Source organism: Scyliorhinus canicula, chromosome 12 (genome assembly GCF_902713615.1).
Source record: "Scyliorhinus canicula chromosome 12, sScyCan1.1, whole genome shotgun sequence".
Taxonomy (NCBI): Eukaryota; Metazoa; Chordata; class Chondrichthyes; order Carcharhiniformes; family Scyliorhinidae; genus Scyliorhinus; species Scyliorhinus canicula.
In genome coordinates this window covers 29,344,799-29,361,079 of record NC_052157.1, presented here as the reverse complement: position 1 = coordinate 29,361,079, position 16,281 = coordinate 29,344,799, and the positions used below count along the sequence as shown (strand labels likewise).

The 16,281-nt window shown below is 45.7% G+C and overlaps 1 protein-coding gene across 1 annotated transcript in view; it reads right to left on the bottom strand.

The window, feature by feature from the left end:
* Positions 1 to 4,079: 4,079 nt before the first annotated feature.
* The window catches only part of aldh1a2 (aldehyde dehydrogenase 1 family, member A2), a 96,348-nt gene continuing 84,146 nt past the window's right edge, over positions 4,080 to 16,281 (bottom strand). Inside the window, exons 10-13 of the mRNA XM_038813431.1 lie at positions 15,763 to 15,927; positions 15,479 to 15,636; positions 7,486 to 7,560; positions 4,080 to 7,254 (exon numbers count right to left, since the gene is read on the bottom strand). Of these exons, the coding sequence (XP_038669359.1) occupies positions 7,182 to 7,254; positions 7,486 to 7,560; positions 15,479 to 15,636; positions 15,763 to 15,927 (471 nt within the window). The 3' untranslated portion in view covers positions 4,080 to 7,181. The remainder of the gene's footprint in view (positions 7,255 to 7,485; positions 7,561 to 15,478; positions 15,637 to 15,762; positions 15,928 to 16,281) is intronic.

The following is a 16,281-nucleotide window of genomic DNA, read 5'->3' as shown; positions in this document are numbered from 1 at the left end:
GGTGCAGTCTGTTAAGATGACGGTGCTCCCGAGGTTTTTGTTCCTGTTCCAGTGCCTCCCCATCCTTATCCCGAAGGCCTTTTTTAGGAGGGTCAACAGGAGTATCACGGGATTTGTGTGGGCGCATGGGACTCCGAGGGTGAGAAGAGTGTTCCTGGAACGGGGCAGGGATGGGGGGGGGGGGGGGGGGGGGGGGGGGGGCTGGCGTTGCCCAACCTCTGTGGGTACTATTGGGCTGCCAACGCAGCGATGGTGCGTAAGTGGGTAATGGACGAGGAAGGGGCAGCATGGAAGAGGATGGAGGCGGCGTCATGTGTGGGCACGAGCCTGGAGGCGCTGGTAACGGCGCCGTTGCCGCTCCCTCCAACAAGGCATACAACGAGCCCGGTGGTGGCGGCTACCCTCAGAATTTGGGGGCAGTGGAGACAGCATAGGGGAGAAGTGGGGGGCTCAATGGAGGCCCCGATACGGGGGAACCATCGGTTTGTCCCAGGGAGCATTTATGGCAGATTTCTGGGCTGGCACAGGGCAGGGGTTAGGAGGTTGAGGGACCTGTTTGTGGAGGGGAGGTTCGCGAGCTTGGGGGAGTTAGAGGGGAAGTTTGGGCTCCCCCGGGGAACATGTTTAGGTACATGCAGGTGAGGGCATTTGCCAGGCAGCAGGTGGAGGGGTTCCCCTTGCTGCCCCCACGAGGGGTGCGGGATAGGGTGCTCAAGGGGGTGTGGGTTGGAGGAGGGAGGATTTCGGACATATACCGGGTGATGCAAGAGGTAGACGAGGCCTCGGTGGAGGAACTGAAGGGTAAATGGGAAGAGGAGCTGGGTGAGGAGATTGAGGAGGGGACGTGGGCGAATGCCCTGGAGAGAGTGAATTCCTCCTCTTCCTGTGCGAGGCTTAGCCTCATACAGTTCAAGGTGCTGCATAGGGCCCACATGACTGGGACGAGGATGAGTAGGTTTTTCGGGGGCGAAGACAGGTGTGCTAGGTGCTCGGGGAGCCCAGCGGACCACGCCCATATGTTTTGGGCGTGCCCAGCACTGGGGGAGTTTTGGAAGGGTGTAGCAAGGACGGTGTCGAGGGTGGTGGGATCCAGGGTCAAGCCAGGCTGGGGACTCGCACTTTTTGGGGTTGCAGTGGAGCCGGGAGTGCAGGAGGCAAAAGAGGCCGGTGTTCTGGCCTTTGCGTCCCTAGTAGCTCGACGGAGGATCTTGCTCCAATGGAAGGATGCGAGGCCCCCAAGCGTGGAGGCCTGGATCAATGATATGGCGGGGTTTATTAAATTGGAGAAGGTGAAATTTGACCTGAGGGGTTCAGTACAACGGTTCTTTAGGCGGTGGCAGCCTTTCCTGGACTTCCTGGCGGAACGGTAGGGAAATAAGCCAGCAGCAGCAGCAACCCGGGGGGGTTTGGATCGGTGGGAGGGAGAACTGTGTACATGGGTTTGTGGGATGTGGCGGGTGTTATTTCTTTCCCTTTTGTTGTTTGGGTGTTCTTTTGTTTTTTCTTTTGTTTGTAGTTGCTTTTGAAGTTGGGTGAGTGTTGTTTTTGGGGTGTTACCGTGGTTGTTTGTTAATAGAGTTGAGATGTTTATATTTTGTAAAAATTTCAATAAAAATGATTTTTTTTTTAAAATGACTACAATGTGCTGGGTGCAAGATGGACCCACCTCAATCCATTATCCGGCTCTGTGGTGTTTTCAAAACTGCTTCTTTACCACGCCAAAGTAACATCCCTTTTCCCTTTTTTCTCTATCCATATGGCTCTGTCGTTATCTCTTCCCCACAATCTTCCAACTTCATCCTCCAATCCCATCCTCCCCACATCTGCTTGCTTTCTTTCCCAATTCCCCAGCTCCCAGATTTGAGCCAATGGGTTGCCTCAGCCATTGCGACCGGGAACACTACTAGCCCCAACTTTCACAAGTTCCCAGAATTCAGGACTTCAAAACAAAGTGGTCAAGTTTGCAGATGATGTCAAGCCAAGTATTGCAGCAGTTTGGAAATTACAGAATGAGTCAGACAAACATGTAGGAAGGCAGAACGCTGGCAGGTTGAATTGAACTGAGACAAGTGTTACACACAGGAAGGGACACTCGGTGATACACATACTCCGTGACTGATACAAAATGACTAACGATGAAAGATGAAGGGAGGCCCAGGAATCTAAGTGGACTCATCATTAACATGGCCAATCAATCAATAAAACCAATTTCATGATTAACTATGTAGACAGAACAATTGAATATTAATCACAAGAGATAGGAATAGTTTATTACGCGCTGGTCAGATTTCCCCTTTGAATACTGCATCTGGTTTTGGTCACCCAGAAACAAGGGAGACAAGGCAGCACGGTAGCATTGTGGATAGCACAATCGCTTCACAGCTCCAGGGTCCCAGATTCGATTCCGGCTTGGGTCACTGTCTGTGCGGAGTCTGCACATCCTCCCCGTGTGTGCGTGGGTTTCCTCCGGGTGCTCCGGTTTCCTCCCACAGTCCAAAGATGTGCAGGTTAGGTGGATTAGCCATGATAAATTGCCCTTAGTGTTGGGTGGGGTGACTGGGTTATGGGGATAGGGTGGAGGTGTTAACCTTGGGTAGGGTGCTCTTTCCAGGAGCCGGTGCAGACTCGATGGGCCGAATGGCCTCCTTCTGCACTGTAAATTCTATGATTTAAATGCTGAAAACAGAGCAGAGAAAGGGCCAGGAGATGGCCCTCACTTTCAGAGATCTGCTTTAGAGAACCTGGGCGTCCCCTCCAAAAATAGAAAGGAGTGAGAGGTGAACTTATAGAGGTCTGTAGATTAAAGAAATAGGTGAAGTAAACTCAAATATTACATTAAATTGTGACAGGAGTGATGGGGGTACAGGTCCAAACTAGAGCTAACGGCAGAAAAATCTTCACACAGAGTGATCAATATGTGGAATCAATTTTTGTTTATTGAGGTGGAGGTTAACATTTTGGAAGCCTTTAAGAAACAAATGGAAGCTGCGATGGGGCACCCCCCTTTTTTTAAAGCATGTCTTTGGCTGAAGGAATCAAAATGGGCTGAATGAGGGGGAGCAGTAGATCTTTGCTCGGCTAACCACACACCAGGTGACAATCAGGCAGGTCGTCATTGCCAGGATGTCATCACATTCAGACGTGATGAGTTCAGATTGTTTCATGCCTCACAGTGACTGATTGTAGACTTTATAACAAGCCAAAACATTTATTAGCTATCGCATCAATTGCCAAAATGTTCCGCTCTCTTTCTGGCTTTATTCATCTCACCAAACATTTATGCAAGTTTTTCTGTGCTGACATCTTTAGCCTGGTAAGAGTTAAAATATCGAGTGGTCAATGGAATCTTATGTATTACAATAAAAATTCTTAATAATAATTAGTTGGAGGGAAGGATCCAGTGTTCTCGTTTAATCACAACTTGCATGGGAGAACTTCATGAGTGACAGGAGTTCCTGGGCTAAATACAAAGAGGCAGGTAGCTAGGCACAGTTGCCAGAGCCAAGTGCAGTCATTCTATTTTTGTTCGACTTTAGTCTGTGTGCCAGGGGAGAGAAAATGAGCTGGATTCCAACTATAAAGCTCTGTTTCCGACAGGTGAATAATGAAGTGGAAGATGTCTGTCACTCTACTCGGATGTTTTTTTTCATGTTAAATGTAGTGTTTGGATAATGGGACGGAGTTTTTGACCAGATTAGAAGAAATAAATCCACAGACAGGGATTTTGTTTATTTTTAAATTAAAAGAAAAACAAATTTAGAGTACCCAATTATTTTTCTTTTCGCAATTCAGGGGCAATTTAGTGTGGCCAATCCACCCACCCTGCACATCTTTGGGTTGTGGGGGTGAAACCCACGCAAAAGCAGGGAGAATGTGCAAACTCCACACGGACAGTGACCCGGGGCCAGGATCAAACCTGGGTCCTCAGCGCCGTGAAGGAGCAGTGCTAACCAGTGCTGCCCAGGGATTTTGTTTGTACTGATCTAGCCGCAACCAACACGACGCGCCCAATACTCTGATCTAAAACATCAGCAGGTGTTTAGTCAAATTGTTTTACATAACTTTCACACTCCAATACCAAATGTGTCTTGTTCTTTAATGAAAAACAGTATAGAAAATATCTTTATATCTTCATAGTACATAATTGTATATACATGATTTCAAAACTGCAGTACAGTTAACAAGAAGAAATTTGCAGTCATTCAATCAGTGTATAAAAATGCGAGTATTTATACATTATTGCTTTTTATTGTGACATCAACCAGAGGTGACTTGAATCAGAGAATCTGAAAGACAGCAGGAATAGGGAAAGTTTATCAAATTAATGCTCAGATTTCATAGGAGTGGAGTCAGAAGGGTGAAGTATAGTAAAGGATTAGCTTTTATCACTGTCAGTATAGTGTAATGACAAAATCTTTTACGTATCCAAAAGCCTTGAAATGACTGTGATATTAACTTATGAATGCTTAATGACTTTGTATGAAATTCCTCTACCTATTATTTTGATATAAGTGTTAACTTTCTAATTTAAATGGAGTAAAGTCCACCGGACAGAGCTATGCCCTATAAGTGTGTTCATTGTTAGACTGCTATTATCACTAATAGTAATCACTAGAAAATATTCAGAACTGAAACATGCCTCTAATTACTTTGGTATCTTCCCATTTCATATCAGACCTTCTTTGATTTTATTGCCAACAGATCTGATTAAGAGGTTTTATTTCTCCGATATGTGCTGCAGATTGCTGAGCCGTCATCTGTGTTGTTAAGAATTGTAACGATTTATTAGGACAGGTATTGAAACCTCTGGTCAAAAATATTCCAAATTATTACATTGATGCCTAATGTCTGGCACAGTGCCAAGTGACTTGTGTTACATTGTAACATTGCCATTAAACAATGTATCCTAAACATTGAATTTCTCAATGTTGCTACGTCCGAAGAATTATTCCATACATTGATAACACTCAACAGTTAATGGCGCAACATGTAACAATGTCCCAGACAACATAGAAAGAGGACATGGCACATTTATACGGGCTTTGTCTTTGTAAAGACATTTTTTATCAAATCTTGTTTCCTTTGGCAAGGGAGTAGGTATCCTAGGTCGAGGCAATATGCTGTTTTCAGTAGAGCGCTGTTTGTTCATTGTAATTTTCCGACCTGTCTTTGGAAATCAGTGAGAACAAAGGTTTGCTGAAAAGTTAGTGTCCCATGAGTTATGGAAGCCTGGTTTTGTCGAGGCAATCCGTGGGTTGGCTTCTGTACCCATTGAGACATAAACAAATGCAGTCCGAGAAGGTATTCCTGGAGAATTCTTTATAATGTTCAAAAAGTGTAAACCTTGCTAGAAATAACAACCAGAGGAAAATCTTCAGTGTTTAGGTTCTTGGTCACTGCACATAATGACAGGAGAAAGCTTATCCTCATTGGATAGAGCACTGGCAGGTTTAAGATGCTTTGAACTTGGTGCTAATGACAAACCCCCCAACCCCCGACTACAGAGTTTATTCTGTTCCTCTTGCATATGTTGGGGGCTAGATAGTCTAACATTGTTTTCTGTTACCCAACACAATTGGATCCGGGTCCTGGATATCCTGGGGTGGCCTGAGGTTGGGAGTAGGCATTGTGCAGACTGTCACTGACCCCTGTGCAAATACTGGGACTTGGCTCTTTGCATATTATGAGTGGGTGCCCACTCTGCTTCTGACACATCTGAGGTCCCCACCTGACTGGGCAGAATAGTGGGAGTATCGGGCTGCAACAGGGGGAAAAAAATGAACAGATTGGGCTCTTTCCCCTGGAACAGGGGAGACTGAGAGAAGACCTCATAGAGACCTTTACATTTATGAAAGGGTTTGATAGGGTAGACGTGGAGAAGATATTTCCACTTGTGGGTGAGGCCAGAACGAGTCACCATAAATGTAAAATAGTAATTGATAAGTCCAATCAGGAATTCAGGAGAAACATCTTTGGATGAGAATGTGGAATTCCCTACCCCAGGGAGTAGCTTGTGTTGACTAGCATTGGTACATTTAAGGGGGAAGCTAGATTAACACAGGAAGTAGATGGGAACAGGAGGTGGAATTGGAGGAAGTGGTGTTCGAGGAGGGTCAGGTGGAGCATCAACACAATCATGGAGCTGTTGGGCCGGAGGAGCTTGTTTCTGTCCTGTAACAATGTTACAATGCTACTCCGATCAAAGGGTTTGCGAGCAACAACTGCATTAGATGGTAGGCATTCAAACCTCAAATTGGACTAACAGGGATTCACAGGTATTTCTGGCATAAGGTCAGAATTGAACCTTCTGCTGGAAGGGCCCACGGAAGCTCCTGGTGTTTCCGTCAAATCGAAAGGGGAATCAAGTTTCCACCCCCCCTCACCCCCACCCCCACAATAATAACCTCCCTGGCTGCAGGAACTCCAAGGCTCCCTTGTACATAGTGGAATACAATGAAAGTTTCATGTTAAAATTGTGCTAGCGGTGTGCATATACAGATATCTATTTTAAAAGTTGGATTCCCAGCTTGAAACCTGCTCTTGCAGCAGTTTCTGGGTTCTTTTACAGCGCTGGCAGTGGTTGTGAGAAATGATCGGCGTACTACCAACAAACCATGGAGCAAATACCTAAATATTTATATTCGGGTTACAGTGCGTGGGCCAGGGCTCATGTTTCCGATCTGTGCCCCTTTCCAGGAAGAGAGGACACTAACATCAGTCTGGCCTCCCTCATCCTTTCAACGTGAGCCTGCTCCACTTACCTCTGCTCAGCACCGGCCAGTGGGACACGCTGGTTTAAAAGAAAAAGTGTGGTAGTGGCAGTTCCCAAACTGTTAGTAGCGACAGAACTGGGCTGTCATAGTTCCATTGACACCATTGAGTATACATGGTGCATTAAATTTCCACAGCTGACAGATTTACACAAAGGCTAAACACTATTTACGATGGAGCACCATGTAATGAATGCACTCGGGGAAGTTGCTGAGATTATATTGTATTTTCCTCAAATACACAGTATTTGTGGTACATATACATTCACTAGTATATTTTTTGTTACTTTTTTGTTATAAGATAAAGCTTCAACCGTATGCTGCACAACCACTGTTGTGCATTATGTTCTGTCAATAACAGAGCAGATTCCTACTGGGTCCATGAACAAAGCACCAGCCTCACAGCACTCTTTAAGAATTCTTCTGTTGAATTCGGACAGTTACAGTCTTGATTTCGGTGTATTCCTTTAGCCCGTACTCGCCCCTAGAGAAAAAGAACACATTCACATTGTACAATTGTCTAAAATAATGCCTTGTTATTTATACCAGAAAATATTTTTTAAAACACCGTATGTTTGGGGAGCTCCAGTTTTTTTGTCTCCAGTGTTTAACTTTTTCACGTTTAACAGAAGACGTGTTTGCGGAAATAAAACAGCACTCTTAGATTTGGTGAGAGACACAGTGTTCTGAAACCCAAGTCTATAAAAGCACTTACATTTCTCGACCATTGCCAGACATTTTGAATCCACCAAAGGGACTCTGGACATTTAAGGCATTGTAACAATTAATCCTGCAATAAAAAAAAAATGAGTTTAATTTGATTTCAATTATTGCTCAAAGAAATCTTTTCAACCACCAATAGTGCAAGTGCAGATGCTGAACAGAAAACACAAGGATGAGTTGTAAAGGGGTATTTGAGACATGACACGTGACAATGAATTTAATTGCGACAGACAAGTATTTAAAATTTACCAAATGGAAAAAGGGGGGCACCACCTTTGAAGACCAAACGGAATAAGATCAAGCAAGTCAGAATGGATAGCAACTCAAAACTTGAATTGTGTCACGTTTCAGTCCTCCTCCAATACCTTAATGAAAAGTTGTCCTGTTTCAGTAATTACATTTGTGCAAATGGTTCAGTTCTTGGAGTAGGTCCTGCTGCTTGAAATTCCTTGGTACAAAGCCAGGATTTTGAAAATACAAGGCAATTTGGAGCATACTTTTAGTGAGTTTGAGGGCTGATGTTATCAGTCCAACTAAGCATGCTTCTAAAGTAACTTCATGCATATAAAATGCACACAAATTGTCTCGACATACTTCAGTATGTGGCCAACCTTAAAGGGACACGGTCATCATGAAAATGCCTTCCCCAAACTTCTCTTTGTGATGTGATGACATGAGGTGCATTGAAATCCGTTGTAATAACACTCACAGGCTTTGAAATCACAATAGAAATGACACATGATACAGTACAGGTCCCGATTGACTGACTGCACCCACGTGCGGTGCGTGATCAAATTGGAAATTAATGCATATTTGTGCAAATGTACGTTGGAGGTAAAACATGTTTGACTCCAACCTGATTGCTTTTTAAATGACTAGTTGTCAATCTCCTAATTGAGTAGAGGGGGGATGTGTGTGTACGTGTGTGGATGTTAAAGCATTTATTTACGCAGTTATTTGCAATACTGCCATTAAAGTTTGAACTCTAAAAAAACAAAGTTCAAACTGACTCCCCTTTTGAACACCCACATCCATTGTGTACTCCCACAACAACTTATATCTATATAGCCCCTTTAATAAAACAAAACATGCCAAGGTGCTTCACAGGAGCATTATTTAAAAATAATGGCACCATGCAACATCAGGAAATATTAGGCCGGATGACCAACACCTAATCAAAGAGATAAGGTTTAAGGAAGGTCTTAAAGGAGAAATGTGTGGTGTAGGAAAGGAATTCCAGAGCTCGGGGCTTCGACAACTAAAGACGCAGCCACCGGTCCTGGAGCAATGGTAGTTGGGAAGAGGTCAGAAGGAGCGCAGATATCACAGGGGGTTGGGTGCTGGAGGAGATTACAGAGATAGGGAGGCTCGAGGCCCGAAGAGATGCTGCTTTGGGTGGCCTCAAGCTCACAGGGTTTATGTGGGGGACAGTTTTCCCATTTCTACCCCTTTGGGTCGGAGCGTGAGACAGTCCAAGATCCATCAAGCATGCACCTGAATGCACAATTTTCTATTTATCTCTTGAATGAGGTCACTCATGATCACCAAGCTTCCAGCCACACTCTCAAACAGACACTCCTTTTGGGTGAAAATACAGAAAATGATGGATAAACTCAGCAGGTCTGGCAGCATCTGTGGACATAGAAACAGAGATAAAGTTTTGAGTCATTATTGAATCTTCTTATGGACTTTTTAAAAATTCATTTTTGCGGGATGTGGGCTTCACTGGCTACGCCGGCATTTGTTGCCCATCCCTAATTGGCCTTGAGAGGGTGGTGGTGAGCTGCCTTCTTGAACCGGTGCAGTCCATGCGTAGGTACATCCACTGTGGTATTAGGGAGGCAGTTCCAAAGTTCTGGCCCAGTACATGACTCCGTTTCTCTCTCCACAGATGCTGCCAGACCTGTTGAGTTTATCCAGAATTTTCTGCTGTTTGGGTGGCTGTAAGGAACGGGGAAGGAAATTGGTCCAAGTTGCTCATAGTTTCTGGGTAGACAAACAAGACCATTTCAGGGAGAAAAGTCCCGTGCCTCAAGACAACCTAAAATGAGCATGACACTACATTGGATTTGGTAAAATTCAGACCAAAATCAGTGAACATTAACTTAACTTAACCCTTGAATGTGTTCACGAGGAACCTGCTGATGTCTGTTTAGGGAACTTTCAGAGCTCCCGCTACTTCATGACATATTCTTCTTTTACGATCACAATGCATTCTAACCAGTGGGACCACTGGAAGCGACCGCCGATCTTTTAAACTTGACCTTGATTTGGAGTCAGGGTGAAGGGGCGGAATTCTCCGCTCCCCATGCCGGGTGGTAGGATTGCGGGAGGGGCGGGCGACTCACGACACGCCCCCCCCGGCGCTCCTCGCGGTTCTCTCACCCCCCCCCCCCCCCCCCCCCCCCCCCCCGGCTCAGAAGAATCGGCGGTTGCCGTTTTTCATGGCAACCAGCGATTCTCCGACCCGGATGGGCCGAGTGGCCTGCCGTTCACGACTGGTTCACGACGGCACCTGGTCGCTGCCGTCGTGAACATGGCGCCAAAAGATGGTTTGAAGCTTGTGGGGGGCGGAGAGTGAACACCACGGCCGCGCTCGGGAGGGGACTGGCCTGCGATCCATGCCCACCGATCGTCGGGCCGGCGTCTCAAAGGGACGCACATTTCCCCTCCGCCGCCCCGCAAGATTAAGCCGCCACGTCTTGCGGGGCAGCGGAGGGGAAGACGGCAACCGCGCATGCGTGGGTTGGAGCTGACTAACCTGCGCATGCGCGGCTGACATCACTTAGGCGCGCCGGCCGCATCATTCTCGGCGCGCCGCCTTGACGCAAGCGTCAAGGCCTGGCGGCCGAGAGTTACGGAGGGCCGCTCCTAGCCCCCCGGGTGGGGGTGAATAAGGCGAGAGGAGCGGCCTCCGAGGCCGGCGTGAAACACAGCCGAGTTCGCGATGGCCTTCCTGATTTTTCGCGGGGGCGGAGAATTCCGCCCAGGGGGTTGATGTTCCAGACTCCACGGGACCCCTGTGGGCTGTGGTTGAATTACAGGAGCTCTCCTGACCCCCCCCCCCCCCCACCGCAACCCCTCCAACAGAGGGTCAATTTCATGAGATCAACAGGCTGCCTTTTTGCTAACCCGATATTTGCCCCATTTCAAAAGAGACAGGGAACATCACAGTCAGGTCCGGCCTTATCCACACACTCATGATCACTTTTTGTCAATGGAAAGCAATCAAAAGCAAGAACCTTGTTTTGACTTCTAATCTTCATTTAAGGGATACTAGAACCAACTACAGTTCTCTCATTGGTTGACTGTCTGAGATCAACTAACTCAGCAGATTAGAGATTGAGCCAGGTGCGTATGCTTCAGCTGCTATTTGCCATTTTGGTCACTAGGGGGAGCCCCACACATGCATGGACATAGTTTTGGTTGGGATTCTCTGGTCCCCAGCCACATGTTTCTCAGTGGGGTGCCATTCACTGGCAGCAGGATTCTCTCTTCTCGTTGCTTGTCCATAAGACCATAAGACATAGGAGCAGAATTTGGCCACTTGGCCCATTGAGTCTGCTCCGCCATTCAATCATGGCTGATATTTTCTCATCCCCAATTGGATTTCCCGTTGAAGCCACCCCATGCCGCTGGGAAACCCAAGGGCAGGGGTGCACTCCCAGCGGGAAAAGGGAATCCCAATGGCCGGAGAATTCCAGACTTCATTTCACGGCAGACAAAGGCCCAAAATAAAGTAATCCCAATTCAACAGCACAAAGGAGAAGAAAAACTTGAAAATTACATTTAAAATCCTCATCGTGCAAAGAAATCTCCATTGTGCGCTCCAACTCATGAGAGAACACTGTTTGCTTACAATATTATATAGCTCAGAGTTTGCTAATCCTGAATAAAACAAAAGATAGAATCTAAGATGTTCAATATTCCTCAGGGATCAGTGTCCGACTTTTGATATGTTTTGTTTCAATAAACATTCTCTCCTCCCAGAAGGTCGACTGTAATAACAGAATGAGCTCACTAAATCAGTCCCTGTGAAACAGGCTGGAAACCATCTGAGGCAAGAGGCTGCTCGGTGCCTTGTGCCAACAACAGCCTGAAGAATGAGATGGGCTGGCAAGTTTCACAAGCAGTGAGTGACGTAGAAACACACTTAACTGATTTGGACAGCTTGAATCCATTGTTCAGCATCTATTCCCCTTACTCTGTAGCAGAAGATAACTGGATATGCTGCTGGAATAAACCATGTCATAGAAAGATAGTAACAGATGTCAGGAGGACATAGACAGACTGTTGAAACGGGCAGACACATGGCAGATGAACTTTAATGCAGAGGAGTGTGAATGATGGATGCATTTTGGAAAGAAGAATCAGAAGATGCAATAGAAATTAAAAGGTACAATTTTAAAGAGGGTGCGGGAACAGAGAGACCTGGGAAGCTTTGCATGAACAAATCGTTGAACGTGGCTGGATAAGTTGCTCGGGCTGCTTAAATAAAGCATATGGAATGCTTGGCTTTATTAACAGAGGCTTTGAGGAGAGAAGCGGGAGCGGACAAGACTGGCCAAATGGCCTACTTCTGCTCCTATTTCATACGGCCTTATGGTAAAGCTCGAGAAATCATCGCTTAAGCCTCAGGATGAATTATCGTGTCCCGTCCTGGGTATTAGAATGGTACCAGAGATGAGGGAAGTCGGTGATGTGAGGAGACTAGAGAAGCTGAAATTGTTGCCTTAAGAGCACAAATGGGAAAGGGGAGATTTCACACCAGGTGTTGAAAATTTTGAAGGGTTTTAATAGAGGAGGGAGGGAAAACTGTTTTCATTGGCAGCAGTGTTGGAAAACAGAGGACCCAGATTGAAGAGCATGAGCAAAAACAACCAGGAAGGAAAGGAGAATTGGTATGCATTGAGTTCTGACGACTTAGAACACAGCGCCTGAAAGGGTGGTGGATGGAAGGTCACGAGCAACCTTCGGAAGGGAATTGGGGTCATTAGTTGAATGGGAAATATTTGTAAGGCTCCCAGAAAGGGTCAGAGAGGTGTGGCTAATTGGGCAGCTCTTTGAAAGAGCCAGCAGGGGCATGGTGAGCTGAGTGGCTTGTTTCTTTGCTGTATGAAATGCGAGTATATTGGCAATGTTATTTTTGGGATCTGCATTGCTTTGCTTTCCAAAGGTAAATCCATTCTCACAATTGTGAATGTGGCACTGCCTCGTTGATGGGTTGGTGTCTATCGACGTTTGTCGTAAAGCCACAGCTTGTGAACATTTGTGATAGTGTTAATGTGTTAGAATTATACATTTTGCAAGATTCCACTCTCAATCGGAACGTAGGAAATAGAAGCAGGAGTAACCCTGTGAGCCTGCTCTGCCATTCAATTAGATCATGGCTGATCTTCTACCCGAACACCATTTTCCAGCACTCTCCCCATTCCTATCCTATTCCTATCAAGGAATCTATCTCCCTTGAACATACTCAACGATTGAGCTTCCAAAGCCCTCTGGGTAGAAAACTCCAAAGATTCACAGTCCTCTAAGTGAAGAAATTCTTCCTCGTCTCCTTCCGAAATGGTCTCCCCCTTATTCTGAAACTGTGTCCCCTGGTTCTAGAACCACCACCCCGCACCCCCACTGCAGCCAGGGGAAGCAGACTTCCTGCATCCACCTTGTTTGGCCTTGTAAGAAGTCTGTACGCTTCACCTCTCATCCTTCCAAGCTCTAGAAAATACAGGCCCAGTCTCCTCATAGGAGAGTTCCGCCGTCCTAGAGATCAGATTGGTGAACCTTTTTGCACTCCCTCTGTGGCAAGTATATCTTTCCTTAGGTAAGGGGATCAAAACTGCCTGCAATGTCAATCATGGGAAAGATGCAGGAATCAACCATTGAGGTTATGGCTTGAAAAACTGAAGGTAATTGGCAAATATCAGCGTGGTTTTGCGTAAGAGAAATAATAATTAAGCAATTTATTGGAATTTTTTAATGAGCTGCCTCACAGCTCCGGGGATCTGGACTCAATCCCAGCCTCGGGTGACTGTCTGTGTGTAGTTTGCACTTTCTCCCCACTTTGCTGCGTGGGTTTCCTCCCAGTCCAAAAATGTGCAGGTTAGGTGGATTGGCAATGCAAAATTGCCCCTTAGTGTCCAAAAGATTAGTCAGGTTACTGGAATAGGGTGGAAGGGTGGGCTTAAGTAGGCTGCTCTTTCCGAGGGCTGGTGCAGACCCGATGGGCCGAATGGCCTCCTTCTGCACTGTAAATGCTATGATTCTACGAATCTGCATGCCAGCTGTCAGTGACTATTGAAACACCCAGGTCCCTTTGGACATCCACACTTCCCAATCCCTCACCATTTCAAAAATACTCTGCTTCTCTGTTTGTCCTACCAAAGTGAATAATTCCCCGTTTTTTCACCTTGTATTCCATCTTTCATCTTCTTGACCATTCACCTTGCCTGTCTACATCACCTTGAAGCCTCGTTGCATCTTCCTCACAACTCACATTCTCGCCAAGTTTTGTATCAGTATTATTACACTTAGCCCCACATCTAAATCATTGATAACAGCCTGGGCCCAAGCACAGAATCTTGTGGCACCCCACCAGTCACAGCATGCCAACTTGAGCATTACCCATTTATTCCTGTTCTTTTCTCTGTCCATGAAACAGTCCTCAATCCGCGCCAACATATTACCTTCAAACCCATATGCCCTCATTTTGTTTACTAGCCTCTTATGCCTGACTTGATCAAAAGACTTCTGAAAATCCGAATACACCACACCCATTGATTCCCCCCTTATCTTATCTGTGCAGCTCGTTACGTCCTCAAAAGTGAGTCAGAAGCCCCTCCCCCCCCCCCCCCCCCAACTGATGAGCAAGAAATCAATTTAAATGAATTAAACAGCAATTGACTGGGATTTTATGTTGCCCATCCAACTTTATGGTTGCTACTGTTGGATCACTTTTCCTTTTCAGTTTTGTGCCTCAAAGTAATGTATGTTTGTTGTAAACCATGTAGAAATACTTTAAATGCTAGCCATCGCCTGTCTACCATCATACCTCACAATCTACCACAGTCAAGTTTCCCCTGATGCCTTCGTAGTTTCCTTTGTTTAGGTTTCAGATGGAACTACAGCATTTTTAAACCTAATGTAAAATTACATCATCTTATGGTCACTCTTCCCTAAAGGCTCCTTTACAATTAATAAGCCCTATCTCGTTGCACAATATGAGATCCAGAATTGCTTATTCCCCAGCTGGTTCTTCAACATACTGTTCTAGAAAACGTTTTTGTATACATGCCAAAAATTAATTCTCCACAGCATTAGTGCTAATTGGGTTTACCCAGTCTATATATGAATTGAAGTCCCCAATGTATTATCTTTGTTACATGCATCTCTGATTTCCTGATTCAAACTGTGCCCGACATTACCACTACTGTTGGGTGGGCTATTAATAATTCCCACTGATCATGTTTACTGCCTCTTGCTCTTTCTTAGCTCCATTGCTTAATCGAAGTGCAGCTCTCTGAATGATTATCCGGTCCACGCTCCTGATAACGGGATTCTATGTCATGAGTGTAGCCTTGCAAAATTTACCTATTTCCATCTGATTTGCTGAGTTTGGTGTCTGACACCACCATACTTCAGAGTCTCCAAACCAAATAACCAAGAGATCCACATATGTGGGGCTGGATTCTCAGCCGGCGGGATACTCCGTTTTGCCGGCAACCCGGGGGGTGTTCCAACGTCGTGGGGCTGCCCCACAATGGGAAACCCCTTTGACCAGCCGACGTAAAGGAGCACCCGCCGGCGGGGTGAAAGAGAAATGTGGCGCGGTGGGGCGGGGAATCCAGCCACACGTGTTCTGCAGGTCTGACCTGTCAGGACATGCATTTTGCCTCGAAATCAATGATCATTTTCCTCTAATGATAATTCAGACAAGTGATGGGATCCTGGGCAGCCTCGTCTCAACATCATCGTGGGGTCCTTACCAGACTGTCCCAGCCTGCATAGCAGCAGAAACTGTTAACGCTTTATCGATATCCTTGGTGAAGACGGCAGCTACCAGGCCAAAATGAGAATTATTGGCCCTTTCCACTACCTCTTCCATAGTTTTAAACTTAATAATTGGTTGAACTGGGCCAAAAATCTGAAATAAATGAATGAAAACACACAAAGTCAAAATAAAAGTTGGCAATAATATTGCATTCCAAAGTGTTTCATTCAATGATCTAATCTACTTCATACTGGAAGTAACTGGAGTTGAGTCTAATACCTCTTCCTTTGCTATCCGCATGTCATCCGTGACATTTGAAAATACAGTGGGTTCAATGAAGAATCCTTTCTTCCCAAGGGATTTGCCACCACATTCAAGCTTTGCTCCTTCAGCTATGCCACTTAGTACAAGTTCAAGGACTTTATCACATTGTAGTTTGTCAATCTGAAAACAAATGAAATCCATTACAGCAGGGATTTAGCACCAACAAGTGCAATCTTATAATTTTCTGCAAAAGAAAAAGTTATATCCCAGTAAAGGACCCAACCTTATATCGTACTGTAGAATACTCAATCGTGTAACATATTGGTCGACACGGTGGCACAGTGGTTAGCATTGCTGCCTCACAGCGCCAGGGACCCAGGTTCAATTCCAGACTTGGGTGGCTGTGTGGAGTTTGAACGTTCTCACCCTGTGTCTGCGTGGGTTTCCTCCGGGTGATCTGGTTTCCTCCCACAGTCCAAAGATGTTCGTGTTAGGTGGATTGACCATGCTAAATTGCCCTTCACGTCTAAAGAT